General features: G+C 41.7%; 1 protein-coding gene across 4 annotated transcripts in view; it reads right to left on the bottom strand.

Annotated features, from left to right (window-relative positions):
* Positions 1-380: 380 nt before the first annotated feature.
* LOC106613023 (cell adhesion molecule 1) overlaps positions 381-21601 on the bottom strand; it is a 189821-nt gene continuing 168600 nt past the window's right edge. For 2 of the 4 annotated variants that reach the window (XM_014214866.3, XM_014214863.3), the window contains 3 exons: positions 20750-20803; positions 3063-3191; positions 381-2888 (listed from right to left, as the gene is read on the bottom strand). In XM_014214866.3, the coding sequence (XP_014070341.1) occupies positions 2770-2888; positions 3063-3191; positions 20750-20803 (302 nt within the window). In that variant the 3' untranslated portion in view covers positions 381-2769. Of the gene's footprint in view, positions 2889-3062; positions 3192-20127; positions 20559-20749; positions 20804-21601 lie in introns of those variants that run through there. The other 2 variants (XM_014214867.3, XM_014214865.3) reach the window with 2 other exon arrangements.

Genomic DNA, 21601 nt, shown 5'->3' with positions numbered 1-21601 from the left:
ACAGGAGGCTGGCCGTTTCTGAGATACTGGAATGGTGCGTCTGGCACCGACGATCATAACACGCTCAAAGTTGCTTAGGTCACTTGTTTTTCCCATTCTAACGTTCAATTGAGCAGTAAGTGAATACCTCAATGTCTGTCTGCCAACTGTATATAGTGTAGCAAGCCATGGTCATGTGACTCACTGTCTGCAGGAGCAAACCATTTTCAAGAATGGGGTGGTGTACCTAATAAACTGGCCATTGAGTGTATACTGAAAACAAAAACAACACTTAATTGGAATCCCTACAGCGATCATTTCAGTTGTATCCAGAATAAAACATTGATGATTAACAAAACAAAAGCAAGTTCAGAACTAATCAATACACTTTGAGATGAATATTGATTTGCAAATTTTAATTTGTTATACTGGTATTGGTTATGTTCTGCATCACCCTCAAGCAATTCAATTAAATAAACATCAGATTTCCAGTGCGATTTTGCTTGTTTTACCTTTCCCAAAGTGTGGTGAGCCTTGGCCACAATTGCAGCATATAACCTCATACAATAACCTTATAAATACAACTAAAATTGATTTAGCAAATAAATTAAATACACTTTTTTTGCCTACCTTGTAAATTCTTATTGGACAGAAATAGATCGCCCGTAAATAAAATCATTAATACTACTTAGCTTGTTTGTTATAAGGAGCTGTTTTTTAAATAGAAGCAGCCATATCATTCAGTTATGATTCCAATTATTTATCCAACCTGAAAATAACTTTAGCTTGTTATTCCAGTTCTTAGTACTGTCTGTTTTATGAGTTACATGTGAATAGAGAGTAAGACCACCACTACTAGTGTAAGGTACAGAGAGATTCATATACTAAGATATATCCGGAGTGACACTGTTGACATCATACTGTATACCCTTTAAATAAAGGAAGGCACTGCATTTAGTCCTTCACTCTTGTTTTCTTCATTATTATGATATATTCAAAAGCAAAGTTTTATTGTTATATTGTTTTAAGGCAGTGGCTGTCCTTTTTTATTCATGTATTTGGAGTTGTTTTGTCTATCACACTGTTATATCCAATAAATCCATTGACTAATGCACCATGGAAAGATAAAAGCAGGAACTTCAATATGCATTACAGGGATTCCACAGCAATCTGTACATTTACTTCAAAAGCTGAAACATGGCAGAAATGGAAACCGTGCTAGTCATTCCCCATTCAAAACTTATAGGGGATCTTCAATACCTTATTATTCACAGACACGATTAGGAATGCTCATTGAGCAATGACCATTAGTTTTGTGTTACTTTTTCTAATATGAAAACAAAACATTTTAACAAAACAATGTCATGCAAAAATGATATTCAAAGTGTATCATAATATCCATAAAATATACAATGGCAGTCAAAATAATACATACAGAATTCCTTGTGTACTGGCTACTGTTTGAAAAATTCAAATGTTTTAAACATCATTACAATTAAAACGTCTTCAATCTAAAGTAGAAGTAACATTTTTTCTTCCCTTTCATATTGAGATATATTCCTCGCAATAGCAACCCGAGTCAACAGATTAGACAAAGGCCTAAGACAACAATAAAATCGTGTTTGAAGGTCCTTGTAAGGTTTCTAAATATATATTCAATATATTAAAGTCAGTATATTATTCAAGAACAAACTCAAACTTGTTTTATCTGTAGAAGATAATTATTTGAACTGGATTTGACCCTGTGCTGAAAACACTGGGTAATATATGCACTGTATTTGAACACGTACAAGCATTACTATTACATTGGTCCTTCACTGACCATTGAGGGTATGAGTATGATGACCCAGAGTAAACCATATTGTAGCGACCTTAGCCCAACACCTAGTGACCTCATCAAGGGGATCGGACCTCTTGGCATAACAGTTAAGGCGTTGGCTTAACAATTGCTGGACCCAGGTTCGAGTCCTGGTTGGGACTACCCCCCGAATTCACTATAATATCATGATGTTGAAACAACACAACAGCCTGTTGCTCCGACCCACATCTGACAGATAAACCAACAATGCTTATGACCATGGCAGCAACTCCAGTCAGTCTTTTAGCCACAGAACAAACATAAAAGGGATGTTTCAGGATGTCTGATAGAGCAGGAGAGGTCATATTTATGCTTGAGTTAAGAGCGACAGTACAGTTTGATATTGATGAGAGCTGTTTACAATTGATTTTAGATAGTCTGGAAATGACTCATATGTGTTGTTGGCTGCTTCTACAGTACACAGCATAGAGAGAGAGTGCTTCTAAAAGCCTGGTACACAAGCTAAGATAGAGCTGCAGGACAACTAGAGAAGAAGTGCCGTGTCATTCAATCTCCTCTGAAAGCTAACTGCAGCAAAAAGGATCTGGTGGAGTCGACAGGCTTGAGGGGAAAAAAGAAAACAACAATTACGAAAGAAATAGAACAAGGCACAAAATTGTCTGTAAAATAATTGAACTGTACAGAATGGGCCCCAGCAGTCCAGGAGAGGTTGGATGGGCGAATCCACGACAAAGCAATGAAGCCTCCAACTACTCATCCACTCTAATCCTCCTCTCCTCTAGAGTTCTCATCATTCTTCTCCTCTTCTCTTCTCCTTTCCCCACCTCTCATCTTTCCTTCTCAGCTGCACCAGTTCGACATCCCTCGTTACCCCCCCTCCCCCTCCCCCACCCTCTCAGAGTTAGATATAGTGCTCCTACAGGACGCCCCCCCCTCCCCCCTCAACATAACACCCCCATGGCCTCTCATCATTAGATGTAGTACTCCTTCTTCTCTTCCGTGTTGTTGTGTCCCCCCTCTGCATTAATGATGGCCGTGTCTGCATCTGCTGCGTCGTCTGCCCCTTTGGCTTCATGTGTGAAGTAGGTGCCTGCAACGAATAAACAAATTCATGAACACCCCTGTTGGACTCAAATGAATGGTAATGAATCTCTACAGCTAGTCCACCTCTAGGTCTATGAATTATCAATGATAGTGTACAGCAGTTCATCTCAAGCCAGTGGAAGCATTGTAACAGCCAGGGGACCCAGGTGAGCCGTTATACCTTTGTGTCTGGCGAAGTAGCGCCCCAGGACGATGAGTGCACAGAGGATAGCGAACATCACCACGGCAACCACGCCCCCGATGACAGCGTGGTCTATCTTCTGTGGCGCCCCCTCACCAGCTCTGGAGTCTGGAAACAAGCCAATCACAGCCTCTTAAAACAATGATCCCCAGACCCCTTCTTTGAGCCAATCACAGCTACAGTTGAAGTCGGAAGTTTACAAACACTTAGGTTGGAGCCATTAAAACTAGTTTTTCAACCATTCCACAAATGTCTTGTTAACAAACTATAGTTTTGGCAAGTCGGTTATGACATCTACTTGGTGCATGACACAAGTCATTTTTCCAACAATTGTTTACAGACAGATTATTTCACTTATAATTCACTGTATCACAATTCCAGTTGGTCAGAAGTTTAGAAACACTAAATTGACTGTGCCTTTGAACAGCTTGGAAAATTCCAGAAAATTATGTCATGGCTTTAGAAGCTTCTGATAGGCTAATTGACATCATTTGAGTCAATTGGAGGTGTGCCTGTGGATGTATTTCAAGGCCTACCTTCAACCTCAGTGCCTCTTTGCTTGACATCATGGGAAAATCAAAAGATATCAGCCAAGACCTCAGAATAATAATTGTAGACCTCCACAAGTCTGGTTCATCCTTGGGAGCAATTTCCAAACGCCTGAAGGTACCATGTTCATCTGTACAAACAATAGTACGCAAGTATAAACACCATGGGACCACGCAGCCGTCATACCTCTCAGGAAGGAGAAGCGTTCTGTCTCCTAGAGATGAAGGTACTTTGGTGCGAAAAGTGCTAATCAATCCCAGAACAACAGCAAAGGACCTTGTGAAGATGCTGGAGGAAACAGGTACAAAAGTATCTATATCCACAGTAAAACGAGTCCTATATCGAAATAACCTGAAAGGCCGCTCAGCAAGGAAGAAGCCACTGCTCCAAAACCGGCATAAAAAAGCCAGACTACGGTTTGCAACTGCACATGGGGACAAAGATCGTACTTTTTGGAGAAATGTCCTCTGGTCTGATGAAACAAAAATAGAACTGTTTGGCCATAATGACCATCGTTATGTTTGGAGGAAAAAGGGTGAGGTTTGCAAGCCGAAGAACACCATCCCAGCCTTGAAGCACGGGGGTGGCAGCATCATGTTATGGGGGTGCTTTGCTGCAGGAGGGACTGGTGCACTTCACAAAATAGATGGCATCATGAGGGAGGAACATTATTTGGATATATTGAAGCAACATCTCAAGACATCAGTCAGGAAGTTAAAGCTTGGTTGCAAATGGGTCTTCCAAATGGACAATGACCCCAAGCATACTTCCAAAGTTGTGGCAAAATGGCTTAAGGACAACAAATTCAAGGTATTGGAGTGGCCATCACAAAGCGCTGACCTCAATCCTATAGAAAATCTGTGGGCAGAACTGAAAAAGTGTGTGCGAGCAAGGAGGCCTACAAACCTGACTCAGTTACACCAGCTCTGTCAGAAGGAATTGGCCAAAATTCCCCCAACTTATTGTGGGAAGCTTGTGGAAGGCTACCCGAAACGTTTGACCCAAGTTAAACAATTTAAAGGCAATGCTACCAAATACTTATTGAGTGTATGTAAACTTCTGAGCCACTAGGAATGTGATGAATGAAATAAAAGCTGAAATAAATCATTCTCTCTACTATTATTCTGACATTTCACATTCTTAAAATAAAGTGGTGATCCTAACTCACCTAAGACAGGGAATTTTTACTAGGATTAAATGTCAGGAAATGTGAAAATCTGAGTTTAAATGTATTTGGCTAAGGTGTATGTAAACTTCCGACTTCAACTGTATCAGAGCAGTGACTCACTTCTGATTAAATCACAGAGCAGGAGACTGAAAGTAGCATAGTAATTTACAGTGTATTCAAAGTCAGTGTATTCAAAGAAATCAGATAACATATGCTACCAGAAATACAGGGATGTAGGAAGACTACATTTAGCAACTTCTACATAGAAGCTACCATAGACGTCCATGGTCAACGATTGACCCATTCAGGGAGGTAGCTGCGACTCAATGAAATTCTATCAGAGCTATTCTGTTACAGGGTGTGTTGTTCAACAATGAAGGACAATGACGCATTGTACAACATGAAGCAGTGGAGTGAAAACAGTGTTTTCAGTTCAAATCAACATTCAAATGTATGATTAACCTCCTCCCACTCAGTCACACCTTCTCTTCCCTTCCTACTGTGGCTGTATGCGCTGTAGAACAGAATAGCCCACTTCATTTCGGTTTCATTACTTTTTCTGCATACAGTTGAAGGGCACTTCTGGATGATGTTATTCAAACTACCAAATGCAAGTCTAATGTATATGTATGTGTTACATAATGAAGACCCCATGGCCATTCAAACTGATACTGCACTGCCGTGAATGAGGCCTCAATCGTCATCTGTATCTAGAGTATGTCATTTATAAGTGATTAGTCCTTGTCTGTATGTGGCGATGGACATTCACAACAGGATATCTACAACGTTTGTTCTCTGTGCTTTCAGATAGAGTTCTCCAGATTTCATTCTATGACACTGTATCATATTTCCAAATACCACTTATTCTGGGAGGCTAGAGCTTTTCATCTCCAAAAAGTATTTGTGTAAAATGTTCTGAGACTGTTACATAAAAATCATATACTTGACATACCCCACAATTTCAACAGAAACAGTCCAGGGAACTGTAAAATACACTGATTTAAGAGGTAATATCAGGAAGTTATAAACCTCAATCATCGGGAGTAGACACAAGCACATAGATAAATCTGGCTGCAATGTGCTGTCCCCTCTCACAGAAATACATTTCACCCACGGGAATCCAAAAATTGATCGTTGTCCACTGTTTAGGGAGATTTATACGTCTGGTAGCTACAAAAGAACAAGGCAAGGCATTAAATCTCCAAACATTCCACATTTTCGGCACTCGAGGTCTACAGATTAAGTGTGGGGACCTGTATCAGTTGAGACTGATGGAGGGGTGAAGAGGAGAGGTGAGAGAAGGGGTGTTACTTTACTGCCTGAAGGAGAGACTCCATTTCCCATCAGTCCCCTCTAATCATGAACTGAAATTGGATGGTTTTGAATAAAGATTATGATTAGGAGAAATTACTTTCTTTCTGAATGCGAATGGGAAAAGCCTAAAATGTCTGACACCTACTTAACTTGAATAGAGAGTAAAGACATGCTTCAATGCCATTTCCTCTTCAGAATGGACTTACCTCCACCAAGCAGGGGCAGAGCTCACATACTGTTGACACAGACTAGAGTCTCATCTGCTGCTGCTGTTGGTTGTATCTGAGGCAGGATGAGGCGAGCAGAGCAGAGCTGTTTGTTTCCAGTATCAGGGACGTCTTGTAGCACAGCACAGAATGCTCCCTGAGGAGAGGGAAGGGCCCGTGCTCCATGCTACTCAACATCAACCCGCTAAATGGACTGAGCCGAGGAGCCCTGTCACATCCCCTCACTCGCCCCGGCCCCGGCCCGCCCCGCCCCGCCTCACCTTGCCCCCCACCGCCTTCCATTTAACACCTGAACCAGCCAAACGTCTGGGAGCACAACCAGCCTGCCACAGCGCACAGAGGGGGAAATGGAGCGGGTTTCTTTCACACAAAGAAGTGGGCCCGTCTATATCATTGAACGTATCTAAAAGGTATTACAAAGTATCAGCAGGGGGACTGTAAAATCTATAACCCGTCACTAACGTCTAATGGCTAGATGAATGACAGATCTGTAATGGAATTGTCCCATGCTGTTGCCCTGTCTGGAGTCATTCAATTGTTCTGCCTTTTAGTTCAGAACCACATTAGAGGTCCTTTATGGCATTGCACACAAACTAAATAGAATTTTGATTATGTTTAAAATGTGGAAGTGCTCTAACAGTCGGCCATTACCTCCCACATAGTCCTGCTGTTGGCTGGGGAGCTGTGACATGCCCACACCTCGGTCCTGACAGGATGTAGCTGGGGGAGCTGTGACATGCCCACACCTCGGTCCTGACGGGATGTGGCTGAGGGAGCTGTGACATGCCCACACCTCGGTCCTGACAGGATGTAGCTGAGGGAGCTGTGACATGCCCACACCTCGGTCCTGACGGGATGTGGCTGAGGGAGCTGTGACATGCCCACACCTCGGTCCTGACAGGATGTAGCTGAGGGAGCTGTGACATGCCCACACCTCGGTCCTGACAGGATGTAGCTGAGGGAGCTGTGACATGCCCACACCTCGGTCCTGACAGGATGTAGCTGGGGGAGCTGTGACCTGCCCACACCTCGGTCCTGACAGGATGTAGCTGAGGGAGCTGTGACATGCCCACACCTCGGTCCTGACAGGATGTAGCTGGGGGAGCTGTGACATGCCCACACCTCGGTCCTGACAGGATGTAGCTGGGGGAGCTGTGACATGCCCACACCTCGGTCCTGACAGGATGTAGCTGGGGGAGCTGTGACATGCCCACACCTCGGTGCTGACAGGATGTAGCTGGGGGAGCTGTGACATGCCCACACCTCGGTCCTGACAGGATGTAGCTGGGGGAGCTGTGACATGCCCACACCTCGGTGCTGACAGGATGTAGCTGGGGGAGCTGTGACATGCCCACACCTCGGTCCTGGCAGGATGTGGCTGAGGGAGCTGTGACACGCCCACACCTCGGTCCTGGCAGGATGAGCACAGCCAGGTGGATTTATGGGGAAATAAAGAGGATTTGTGGCTGATGCCCACATCGTTCGGCACAGCACTGAAATGTGCTCTGCTGGAGTGAAGGGGCTACATGCTTTATGGTTCCCTCTCTCTCTGTGTCTGTTCTGGAATGACAAATTATACATAGCCAGGTCACTAACCAGCAGCCTTGAACTGACTGACTGGCTGACTTAGTAACTGACTGATTGACTGAATGATGTATTGACTGATTGACTGACTTAGTAACTGACTGATTGACTGACGTATTGACTGACTTAGTAACTGACGTATTGACTGACGTATTGACTGATTGACTGACTTAGTAACTGACGTATTGACTGACGTATTGACTGACGTATTGACTGACTTAGTAACTGACGTATTGACTGACGTATTGACTGATTGACTGACTTAGTAACTGACTGATTAACTGAGGTATTGACTGATTGACTGACTTAGTAACTGACGTATTGACTGACGTATTGACTGACGTATTGACTGACTTAGTAACTGACGTATTGACTGACGTATTGACTGATTGACTGACTTAGTAACTGACTGATTAACTGACGTATTGACTGATTGACTGACTTAGTAACTGACTGAATGACTGACTTAGTAACTGACTGATTGACTGACTTAGTAACTGACTGATTGACTGACTTAGTAACTGACTGAATGACTGCCTGACTGATGTTTTGACTGATTGACTGACTTAGTAACTGACTGAATGACTGCCTGACTAACGTTTTGACTGATTGACTGACTTAGAAACCGGGGATCAGTTGTGTGTATCTCTGTCCCCTGGCTGATTACATGGGATATTGATTTCATTACTCATACTGGAACTCACTTGTATGCACACTGTGGATTTACAGATGTAATTACACACATTTAATTGCAATGATGACTCTTGTGAATTGATGGAAAAAGCTCATAACATATTAGGCAAGGGGCCAAATTCAATCTCACCCTCCATTGCAATATGTTTGTGGAGTATGTGGCCTGCTCTCACACACTCCTGAAGAAGACTGGAAGCATCTACTTTGTAGCAGAGTCTACTTGGTAGTAGCAGAGTGTACTTAGTAGTAGCAGAGGCTACTTGGTAGTAGCAGAGTCGACTTGGTAGAAGCAGAGTCTACTTGGTAATAGCAAAAGCTTTTTAAGCATGTTGTTTTGTTGAAAAAGAGCTGCAGATGTAGAATCTTAATTTTATCACCCGGTTGCAGGATAACTTCCCTGCAATGCAGGAAATGTAATATCTGTAGCGTATTTGAGGTTTAAAATGGTTTCTGAAGTTGGTAATTTCCACTTTGAAATTTCAGACTTGATTTATCAACCTACAAAAAAGTCCATTAAATATAATGCACACAATAATTAAAAGTTCCTGTTGCTGCAGGATTATTTTCCTGCTGTAGCAAACTGGCTAAAATTAAGATCCTACATCTGTACAGGATAAATATGGCAATTCAGGCTGGACTGAATTCAAATGAGCCTTAGATTGCCTAGTTAAATAAAGGTCAAATAAAACAAATCAAAAAGATTTGAAAGCATCTTTGTTGAGGTCAGTTCATAGAGTGCAGGCATCACTTAGGGCTGTGAGGTCAATCCTGTATGTTTTGTTTGGAAGGAAAATGAAAAAAGAAAAGTTCTAATTTATGTTTTCATTTAAAAAAAAATACATCTTATTCTAGACAGGGTCATCTAAAAATCTCCAACTGCACTGCTGAAAAATATGAGCATTGTCCTCAATACAATTGCAATGCCTCGACCTTCTTCAGCACAATAGAGATTCAGAGACAGATTTGCTTTGTCAATTCTGAACAAAGCAGTGAAGATTCACAGACTCAACCGGGACATTCTATCGAGGTGTGAAAATACAGATGAAGTACTATTGGCAACACATCAAATCTGTGAATGGAGAGTTAACTGTGAACTCTGTACCTTGGGATGTTAGCAAACATGTAGTTGGGAAAACTTTGGATTGACAAAACAAGCTTCTTGACTAAACAAAAAAGGACATTGTGAATGCTGCCTGCTTCTACCTAGTTTTTGAAGCTGTTTTTCTGGAGGTCATGGCTAAGAAAAGTGATTGACAAGCTAATGGAAAAGATGTTCCAGTGCTCTGCTCTGCTCTCACAGTAGCTACTGCACCACAACATAACCAACTCTAACCTCCTCAGAAAGAATATTCAAGGCACTGAGTTATCTGAACTTCTAATGCCAAATATTGTTACCCTTTTCAGGGTCAGCAGGTAGACAAACTAACAAACCACTTCTGGTTAGACATTCTACTGCGGTGCATGTCAACCTAAGAATGTTGAAAGGGTTCATCATGGGTTTTGAGGAATATTGAATCTATCTGTGCCTGTTTTCCTTTTTTTACCTCAAATATTCCCAAATATGCTCTTCTAACATCACAACGTCAGTTCCTCAAGAGCTGAGAAAAGTTTTAAAGTTAAGTATCCATATTTCAAGTTAAAATCAGGCCATATGAGAAAACCATCTTCATTTAGTATGATACTCTTTGAACATCCCCATCCTGGCACAGTAAAACCCATATACCCCTGGAGACCAATTAGAACGGACTATTGTACAGACTAGAATGGAGCCAGTGGCTCATTTTCTCCACATATAAATATCATTTATTTTTTGTTGATAAATCAAGGAAGCAAAGCACACCCATTACAAAGGGAACCAATCTGCTAATCTGAGCCAAAACTCATTTGCATATTAAATAAGAATTGAACGTTAAGCCTCAAAGGCTAATGATATACAAGTGTTAGGTGTTTGCATTAAATGTTCAACAAATGCTATAATGTTTGATGAACAATGAATGAACACACATTTGTGCATTCTTATTCAGGCCCTAACACTATTGACTCAGACAGTTAGTGTGTATTAAAACCTGTTGAGGATAGGGGGCAGTATTTTCACGGCCGGATGAAAAACGTACCCAAATTAAACTGCCTACTACTCGGACCCAGAAACTAGAATATGCATATTATTAGTAGGTTTGGATAGAAAACACTCTGAAGTTTCTAAAACTGTTTGATGTCTGTGAGTATAACAGAACTCATATGGCAGGCAAAAACCTGAGAAAAATCCAACCAGAAAGTGGGAAATCTGAGAATTGTAGTTCTTCTTTTGAATCCCTATCGAAACTACAGTGTCTGTGGGGTCATGTTGCACTTCCTAAGGCTTCCATTGGCTGTCAACAGCCTTTAGAACGTTTTTTCACCCTTCTCCTGTTACTGGGCAGAGAATAGTAGCTCAGTCAATGAGTGGACTGCCTGAGGACAAAGGGCTTGGTTATGCGCAAGCCCGCGAGCGCGCCGTTCCTTCTTTTTCTCCTGGAATGAATACGCTATTGTCCGGTTGGAATATTATCGCATTTTTACGTTAAAAATACCCTAAAGATTGATTGTAAACAACGTTTGACATGTTTCTACAAATGGTAATGGAACATTTTGACTTTTCGTGTCTCGATTTATGCCTTTGGATAGTGATCTGAACGCACGAACAAAACTGAGGTATTTTGACATAAATATGGAGTATTTCGAACAAAACAAACATTTCTTGTGGAAGTAGGAGTCCTGGGAGTGCATTCCGCCGAAGATCAGCAAAGGTAAGGAATGATTTATAACACCAATTCAGAGTTTTGTTGATGCCAGAATTTGGCGGGTAGCTGTATAGCTTGCATTGATGGTTGAGCTATGTACTCAGAATATTGAACAATGTGCTTTCTCCGTAAAGTTATTTTGAAATCTGACACAGCGGTTGCATCAAGGAGTAGTGTATCTATAATTCTTTAAACAATTGTTATATATTTTGTCAACGTTTATGATGAGTATTTCTGTAAATGAATGTGCTCATTCACCGGCAGTTTTGGTGGGAATACATTTTCTGAACATCACGCGCCGATGTAAAATGCTGTTTTTGGATATAAATATGAACTTGATTGAACAAAACATACATGTATTGTGTAACATGATGTCCTATGAGTGTCATCTCTTGACCCAAATTGCTATAGACCTATATCCATCCTACCCTGCCTTTCTAAGGTCTTCAAAAGCCAAGTCAACAAACAGATTACCGACCATTTCGAATCCCACCGCACCTTCTCCGCTATGCAATCTGGTTTCAGAGCTGGTCATGGGTGCACCTCAGCCACGCTCAAGGTCCTAAACGATATCGTAACCGCCATCGATAAGAAACAATACTGTGCTGCCGTTTTCATTGACCTGGCCAAAGCTTTCGACTCTGTCAATCACCACATCCTCATCGGCAGACTCATTAGCCTTGTTTTCTCTAATGATTGCATCGCCTGGTTCACCAACTACTTCTCTGATAGAGTTCAGTGTGTCAAATCGAAGGGCCTGTTGTCCGGACCTCTGGCAGTCTCTATGGGGGTGGCACAGGGTTCAATTCTTGGGCCAACTCTTTTCTCTGTATGCATCAATGATGTCGCTCTTGCTGCTGGTGAGTCTCTGATCCACCTCTACGCAGGCGACACCATTCTGTATACTTCTGGCCCTTCTTTGGACACTGTTAACTTCTCTAGGGCCAGCGGGACGAAATCGTCCCACCTACGTAACAGCCAGTGGAATCCTGTGGCGCGTTATTCAAATACCTTAGAAATGCTATTACTTCAATTTCTCAAACATATGACTATTTTACACCATTTTAAAGACAAGACTCTCGTTAATCTAACCACACTGTCCGATTTCAAAAAGGCTTTACAACGAAAGCAAAACATTACATTATGTCAGCAGAGTACCCAGCCAGAAATAATCAGACACCCATTTTTCAAGCTAGCATATAATGTCACAAAAACCCAGAAGACAGCTAAATGCAGCACTAACCTTTGATGATCTTCATCAGATGACACACCTAGGACATTATGTTATACAATACATGCATGTTTTGTTCAATCAAGTTCATATTTATATCAAAAACCAGCTTTTTACATTAGCATGTGACGTTCAGAACTAGCATACCCCCCGCAAACTTCCGGTGAATTTACTAAATTACTCACGATAAACGTTCACAAAAAGCATAACAATTATTTTAAGAATTATAGATACAGAACTCCTCTATGCACTCGATATGTCCGATTTTAAAATAGCTTTTCGGTGAAAGCACATTTTGCAATATTCTAAGTAGATAGCCCAGGGCTAGCTATTTAGACACCCAGCAAGTTTAGCACTCACCAAAGTCAGATTTACTATAAGAAAAATGTTATTACCTTTGGTGTTCTTCGTCAGAATGCACTCCCAGGACTTCTACTTCAATAACAAATGTTGATTTGGTCCCAAATAATCCATAGTTATATCCAAATAGCGGCGTTTTGTTTGTGCGTTCAAGACACTATCCGAAAGGGTAAATAAGGGTTACGAGCATGGCGCATTTCGTGACAAAAAAATTCTAAATATTCCATTACCGTACTTCGAAGCATGTCAACCGCTGTTTAAAATCCATTTTTATGCCATTTTTCTCATGAAAAAGCGATAATATTCCGACCGGGAATCTGCATTTAGGTAAACAGACGAAAGAAAATAAAGCATGGGGTCGACTCGGGCACGCGCCTAAGCCCATAGTACTCTGATCGGCCACTTGCCAAAAGCGATAATGTGTTTCAGCCAGAGGCTGCCTCGATATCGTTCAGCTTTTTCCCGGGCTCTGAGAGCCTATGGGAGCCGTAGGAAGTGTCACGTTAGAGCAAAGATCCTCAGTCTTCAATAAAAAGAGCCAAGATGAAGAACAACTTGTCAGACAGGCCACTTCCCATATAGAATCCTCTCAGGTTTTGGCCTGCCATATGAGTTCTGTTATACTCACAGACACCATTCAAACAGTTTTAGAAACTTTAGGGTGTTTTCTATCCAAAGCCAATAATTATATGCATATTCTAGTTACTGGGCAGGAGTAGTAACCAGATTAAATCGGGTACGTTTTTTATCCGGCCGTGTCAATACTGCCCCCTACCCCCAACAGGTTAACAACCCTCCAGACGAGCTTCAATGCCATACAACTCTCCTTCCGTGGCCTCCAACTGCTCCTAAATACAAGTAAAACTAAATGCATGCTCTTCAACCGATCGCTGCCTGCACCTGCCCGCCTGTCCTGCATCACAACTCTGGACGGTTCTGACTTAGAATATGTGGACAACTACAAATACCTAGGTGTCTGGTTAGACTGTAAACTCTCCTTCCAGACTCACATCAAACATCTCCAATCCAAAGTTAAATCAAGAATTGGCTTCCTATTTCGCAACAAAGCATCCTTCACTCATGCTGCCGAACATACCCTCGTAAAACTGACCATCCTACCGATCCTCGACTTTGGCGATGTCATTTACAAAATAGCCTCCAATACCCTACTCAACAAACTGGATGCAGTCTATCACAGTGCCATCCGTTTTGTCACCAAAGCCCCATATACTACCCACCACTGCGACCTGTACGCTCTCGTCGGCTGGCCTTCGCTTCATAATCGTTGCCAAACCCACTGGCTCCAGGTCATCTACAAGACCCTGCTAGGTAAAGTCCCCCCTTATCTCCGCTCACTGGTCACCATAGCAGCACCCACCTGTAGCACGCGCTCCAGCAGGTATATCTCTCTGGTCACCCCCAAAGCCAATTCCTCCTGTGGCCGTCTCTCTTTCCAGTTCTCTGCTGCCAATGACTGGAACGAACTACAAAAATCTCTGAAACTGGAAACACTTATCTCCCTCACTAGCTTTAAGCACCAGCTATCAGATCAGCTCCCAGATCACTGCACCTGTATATAGCCCATCTATAATTTAGCCCAAACAACTACCTCTTCCCCTACTGTATTTATTTATTTTATTTATTTTATTTTGCTCCTTTGCACCCCATTAACTCTTTTTCTACTTTGCACTTTCTTCTACTACAAATCTACCATTCCAGTGTTTTACTTGCTATATTGTATTTACTTTGCCACCATGGACTTTTTTTTTGCCTTTACCTCCCTTATCTCACCTCATTTGCTCACATTGTACATAGACTTATTTTTCTACTGTATTATTGACTGTATATTTGTTTTACTCCATGTGTAACTCTGTGTTGTTGTATGTTGTCGAACTGCTTTGCTTTATCTTGGCCAGGTCGCAATTGTAAATGAGAACTTGTTCTCAACTTGCCTACCTGGTTAAATAAAGGTGAAATAAATAAATAAAATCTGATGAAGATCGTCAAAGGTTAGTGCTTCATTTTAGCTGTATTTTGGGTTTTTGTGACACGTCTCCTTGCTTGGAAAATGGCTGTGTGGTTATTGTTTGTCTATGTACTGTCCTAACATAATATAATGTTTTGCTTTCGCTGTAAAGCCTTTTTGAAATCGGACAATGTACTTACATTAAGGAGAAGTGTATCTTTAAAATGGTGTAAAATAGTCGTATGTTTGAGAAATTGAAATTATTAGATTTTTGATGTTTTGTATTTCGCGCCCTGCTGTTCCATTGGATGTTGGCTAGGCGTTCCACTAGCTGAACGTCTGTCCTCAACAGGTTTTAATTCATTGTTAATCACTATGCAGTGAAACCGACCTATTGCAACTACTGATCACCTCTCTTTCATTTACAGTATATTTCATAATACACTAGTATGACTTTACTTCAGTCCTAAATGCATACATTACCATAAGGTGCCATCTAATTTCTAAGGTGCTAGACCAAGTGGGTGTATGTATTTGGAGGAGTCACTCAGTCAAAGCCGTGAACAGCTGAATCATTCATGTCTTCTTGCTTCTGTCTCAGCACCAGGAGAATCAGCATAATAAAGTCACTGTCTGTCTGTCTGTCTGTCTGTCTGTCTGTCTGTCTGTCTGTCTGTCTGTCTGTCTGTCTGTCTGTCTGTCTGTCTGTCTGTCTGTCTGTCTGTCTGTCTGTCTGTCTGTCTGTCTGTCTGTCTGCAGAGCTATCTTTGGCAGTGCTTCAGCAGCACAACTAGGAGTGCCAAAGTTAGACACTGTACTGTTTCAACATCAGAACGTGGAAGACTTCTCACTTCCACTGTAGCCCATTAACTCACTGACATAGGCAACACTATTTAGTGACACCATTTAGCCTCACCTTGGTGTGGTTGGCAACACTCAACATGGCTGTATTATCTAACAGATAGGACTTAGCTCGTAAGATACTGTTAACAATTCTTTTCTCAAACTAGCATGTATTACTGTTTATAATCTTGTTACACATTGTTGTGACAGTAAAGACAGTTTGATATTTTGTAGAACATTTGCTAATGTTTGTTTGTGCTGAAGATTACATGCACAGCTTGAAGACACCGCCCACATACTTTTGGAAGATGAAGAAGCCAAACCACTCCATAAGACAGCAATGAAACATTTGAGAACACATGAATACAAACAGTGAAAGTATCAATGTGCACTTACAGTAAGACAGCATACTTTCTCTAGTTTCACTCCAATACATTTCAGCTTTAGTCATTGACAAACAAATTGCCTCACAAAACAAAGCAGGGGAGAGAAAAGTCGAGGTCAAGAGTTTCATTCATTCCTTATTCTTAGTGCCAGCTAAACTCAGATTGACTCATTTATTGTTTATGAAAGGTCCTTACCTGGAGTAGGATCAGTTTAGCTGGTTGATAGTGGATATACTGTGGTGGGCTAGCATCCTTGCATCATACAAACACAGGCTTGACAGAGTTCTGTGTGGTAGCAGGCAGCATGACTAGTGGCCTATCTTTGGCTCTGTATACATGATATCCTTTAAGACAATATGGAGCCTGCAGCTGAACGTGGAACTGTGGGAACCCTGCATGGGGAGGACTTAGTGCTCCTCCAGCCACTGAGCCTGTACATCTGGACCAGTTGTTAAACAATCGGGCTCTGGCAATCTCATTCAATTGAACAGGATTCTCAACATTTACCCTGTTTCTTCTTACAGTTCATTTATTCAACATGCTCACCAGAATAATGTACAGGAGCCCTGTCAAGTGGTTTGAGTTTCCCATAGAGATCATTGTGAATGGTGAGAAGTGTTTCTGTGCAGATTCTTCTATACTCTCTACTTTCTCCAGCCAAGGCGAGGTAAGGAGGGTGTTAGCAGGAGATTACCCTGGATATGATGTCCCTCCCTGGGATCATCTCTGAACGTTTGACGAGCGAGGGCTTCACCTTCGCAGACTGCCTTTATAAACCCTGAGCTGTAGAATCAGAACGACTACTACCCTCTCACCAATAGAAACCAGCCTGCCAGCACAATACCAGAAACCACTCTGTTTGATATTGCTGCCTGAAATCTATTCAAGCCAGCCCCTCATATAAGCCATGGTGCCTGGAGCATTGCATTAGGTTAGCAAACCAATCAGAGAGGCAGCACTTATGAATTAGGATGGGCACTGTACTTGTTTGTATGCCATTTTATAATAGTAAAAATCATTTTAAAATAACTTCCCCATACATTTGTGAATTGGAAGAAGGTTTGGGAACCCCTGTACTCTCAGCCTCTTTACTTAAAAAAAGTGAACACAGCTTTAAAAGCTACTTTCAATGCACTTTACAATAACCTTTGGTTAAATAACTATTGGTGTATGTGTAGTTAACAGTACAGCATTGAAAATAGATTTTATAAAACCCATGACAACGCTTTCATAGACTGATAGTGACTAATTTCTCGCTGAACTCTACAGTTCAGCCCCTTAGTCCTACATACAGTATTTTATATAGGAACGCTGAAAAGCTTGACAATGTGAACTGTCCAAGCTGCCTCTTTCTTCCTTCCTTCCTTCCTTCCTTCCTTCCTTCCTTCCTTCCTTCCTTCCTTCCTTCCTTCCTTCCTTCCTTCCTTCCTTCCTTCCTTCCTTCCTTCCTTCCTTCCTTCCTTCCTTCCTTCCTTCCTTCCTTCCTTCCTTCCTTCCTTCCTTCCTTCCTTCCTTCTTCTTTCTTTCTTTCTTTCTTTCTTTCTTTCTTTCTTTCTTTCTTTCTTTCTTTCTTTCTTTCTTTCTTTCTTTGAGATAGAGCAGTAGATACAAAACGTGGAGGGCTGGCCAGCTCTACAATAGAGATGTACAAACGACTGTGGTTTCATGCTTTACCATGGCATTTGCTCCTCCTCACAAAACCATATTTAGGCCTTGAACCGCTGCCGCTCTCGCCTGTTGCTAGGCTACACCAAGGAAATTGAGAGAAAAAATAAAACACTTATCAGAGGAGAGAAAAATCTAGCAGGGCATGAAAGCATTACACTGTGGAAATGAAAAGCTACATTCCACATGAACTAGGAGCCACACAAAGAGGAAATGGTGCATAAACAACTTGTTCAGAATGGAACCCCACAGAATGTTTCCCTTAGCTTATAAAAGGGAAGTGGAGAGGCCACATGGAGGGACGGTTGCTTGTGTGGATCAATGGAAAATGGCAGCTTGAGAGCTGTATGTTTACACATTCATTTGGATAACACCATTCACACACATCACAGGAGCGCACTGTGTGGTGCTCAGGGCTGGGAGGAACTAGCTCAAGTTGTCCTCGACGTGTTCCTAAAAGGAAATTCCTATGAAGGCCAATACAGAGTTATCTAAGTACAATGTAAAGCTATGGTACGTTACATGATATTTCAATCTCTATGGGCCTCAGGTTTACAAGAATATTCTGATAATGACACTCATTACCCTCTGTTGCGAATGTAAGTTTTGTGCTTGAACAAAGTAAAACGCCAACAGAAGGTGCAGTTCTGCAGCTTAGAGTAACACAATGTGATGCATTGCATGCCAGGTTAACAAGGCCCCTGAGACATAGTATTCAGAAGAGTAGTAAACAGCAAGACAGCTCTATTACATCCTACCAGCATGCACTGCAGAAATCATGTCAAACCCCCGTTTTAGTCCTGTCTCTCGGAAATCACTGAGGAGTTATGAAAACGTCTCCGCTGCCGCATGCATTAAACTGTGTGAAGAGTAATTGGTTTACAATGAAAAACACAACACACAATTTTAACAACCACCTGTTTACGAATTGCATTTTCACAGTAAATTGGCTGACGCCCATGGGAGGAGTCATCTGTTGATTCTCTGTAGAGACCATATGAGATCAACAGTCTCCTCAGAGTTTTGTCCTAGTCCAAGGACAATCATAGAACATTAGACGTACACATGTAGGATCTTTTGAGCCAGTTTTCTACAGCAGGAAAATAATCCTGCAGCAAGAGGAAATGTGAATTATTATATAGGTTATAATTAATGAAAAAAATATATCTTTCAAAGTGGAAATTCCCAACTTCAGAAGCCTTTTTAAACTTCAAATACACTACAGGATTAAAATGTCCTGCATTGCAGGAAAGTTGTCCTGCAACAGGGTGATCAAATTAAGATCCTACATCTGTATAAAAGTAGAAATACCGGGACACAGTATAGTAGGATTGTCATTGATACAGGAGATCCTATATATAAAAGTTCACCCCTCTTCTGTGGAGTAAAATATTCCAAATGGACTATTCAAAAAACCTTAGAAATAGGAGCTAGAGCTTCTTCATGTCCCAGACCACTCATTCACCTTGTAGACCTGATTGTGCAGTTGATGAGACACTCAGGCTCTCTACTCCCTCTACTCAGACACACAAAATGGCCTCTGGAGGTTTCCAGCACCAGCATGAAAGGGACCTGATTACTTCTCTAGTGCCTGAGTGGAAATCAAAGAGCCATACTGTACCACCACCCACCACCACCACCTCCTCCTCTGTAGGAGCCTGCGGTGTGACATGCCATTGGACATGTACGTATGGTACATCTCGGTGGGCTGGCTTTGAATGACTTGGGATGACTTCATGTTAGCTCTGGAAGTACATTGTCAGCTATGAACGTGCATTTGCCCCTCCCCTGTGTGTTAGTAGAGAATCACAGCAGTACCTATGGAGTACTTCCATAGTGCAGGATTTCATCCAAACGTTTGAGGGAACTCTGCTTGCAAATATTGATAGAAATCAATTACGAGGTCTGCGTTTAGCTGGCAAACAACAGAGAATATAATTAAATGGCAGTTGTCAGTGCTGCAGTTACTCTGCAATATAAATGCCATATTTAGTTATCTCTAAATGTCACCTCCTGATGCTGCCAAGTACTTTTGGCCAACATTAGGCTTTAATAGATATTTTAAAAGCTCCAGCCCATCCCAGTACTCCCATTCTATTTCTCTCACTGCCGTTTATCAGAAATGTATTATCTTCTAAATGGACTTTCTCTCACTGATGAATGAATTTGGCATTCCTAATAAATGGTCTCCATGTGTCTGTATATGAACAAACCTGAACTATCTAGAATGGAGGAGAGACAGATTTTTGTTTTGTTTTTCAGTTTATTTGAACAACCATATTATACACAAAGAAGTCTTCCCAATAGTCAACACACTTCTTCCTCCACAAAAGTGAAAAGAATAAGAACTACATATAGTACCGTAGAAGATCCAACACTAAACCGTATGTACAGAGGTGGGCCAGCTGACACTGTAAATAAACTGTCCTTCATCCATATCATAAGTCAAAGAGAAAACAAATCAGTCAGTGTTTCCAGGCCTACAAAGATGGATGTGATTGTGATTTGATGGGGGAGATGTAAAGGGCATTGTAATGTGACTGTGATGTGAGTGTGGGCAGGTTGAGATATGGCTGCATGGCGATGCTGATAAGATAGCAGAGTGCCGAGCGACTGACATGTCTCCTCCATCCTCACAGATCAAACGTGACAGGAAAGGGCTGTGACAGGTGTCACTGAAAGCACAGCGCAGGGCGTCCGCTATGGCACCTATCAGTAGAACAATCTGATTAAAACTGCCCGCCCGCTGTCTCAACCTCTCTCTGTCTCTCTCCCAAACTCTCTCACCCACTCTCTCTTTCTCACTGTACTACACTACTGCAAACACACTCACAAGCAAGCATGCACACGTGTACACACAGGCGAGGGGTGAGAATGAACAAAGTGGGGACATACAGTACCTTGGGTGTTGTCTAGGTTCAAGGTGGTGGGTGTGGGGATCGTGGTAGGAGCATCTAGATGGAAAACATACAAAATCAAGAAGAAATGTATAAGAAATAAAGAAAGTGTGAGAAGCCATTAAGGATGGGGTCATGCAAGTATGGAAGTACTGTAGCAGAATTGGGAAAGTATCAAATCTCTCAGTAACTACTGTAGTATTACTATAGAGCGAGATAATGATTTAGGTTCTGTATGGTCTCAGTAAGATGGCTGTTTTTCCCACAGGAAGGATGTTGCTTTTCCCATATTGCATTCTTCATCTGTAACCTGTGTCAACGCACCATTGGTGTCTTTTCTACTGTCTGGTGATAGTGAATGCAATATCAGAGCTTTGACAATGCACAGTGTTTGATATCAGGTCATTCCAATCTTACTTAAACCTCTACTCATTAACAATAGGCCAAAAGGTTGGAATGAACACATCTAATTTACTATTTTGTATTCTCATACTGTAGTTTGAAAAACGAACTTAATGTGCCCGATATTGTTCATAAACATTCAATGGGTAGTTGGGAAGTTAGAAATTAACATATTAAGGGATTATTTCCAGTAATTAAGTTAAGCAGTGCATTAAGCAACTCTGGTGCACTCCCCTGTAGTTCTTCTGCACCTCTTGCAACAACAACAGACTGATAGTGTACTGACAAGGCCTTTCATAACACCACAAACAAAATAATGAGAATTACAAAATGGAGGCCAATACAGGTATGCAGCGGTGCTAAGAGACTGAAAAGCTTCCCTGCCACTAGGAATATCTTCCTGTTTCTGGCACAGAGAGATAGTGCCGGCCCCTTGCTGGAGACAAGTCACAG

This window comes from Salmo salar, chromosome 09, assembly GCF_965601325.2.
Source record: "Salmo salar chromosome 09, fSalSal1, whole genome shotgun sequence".
NCBI classification, from domain to species: Eukaryota; Metazoa; Chordata; class Actinopteri; order Salmoniformes; family Salmonidae; genus Salmo; species Salmo salar.
Note: the sequence above shows the minus strand (reverse complement) of the source record. Positions and strands in the feature narration are given on the sequence as shown.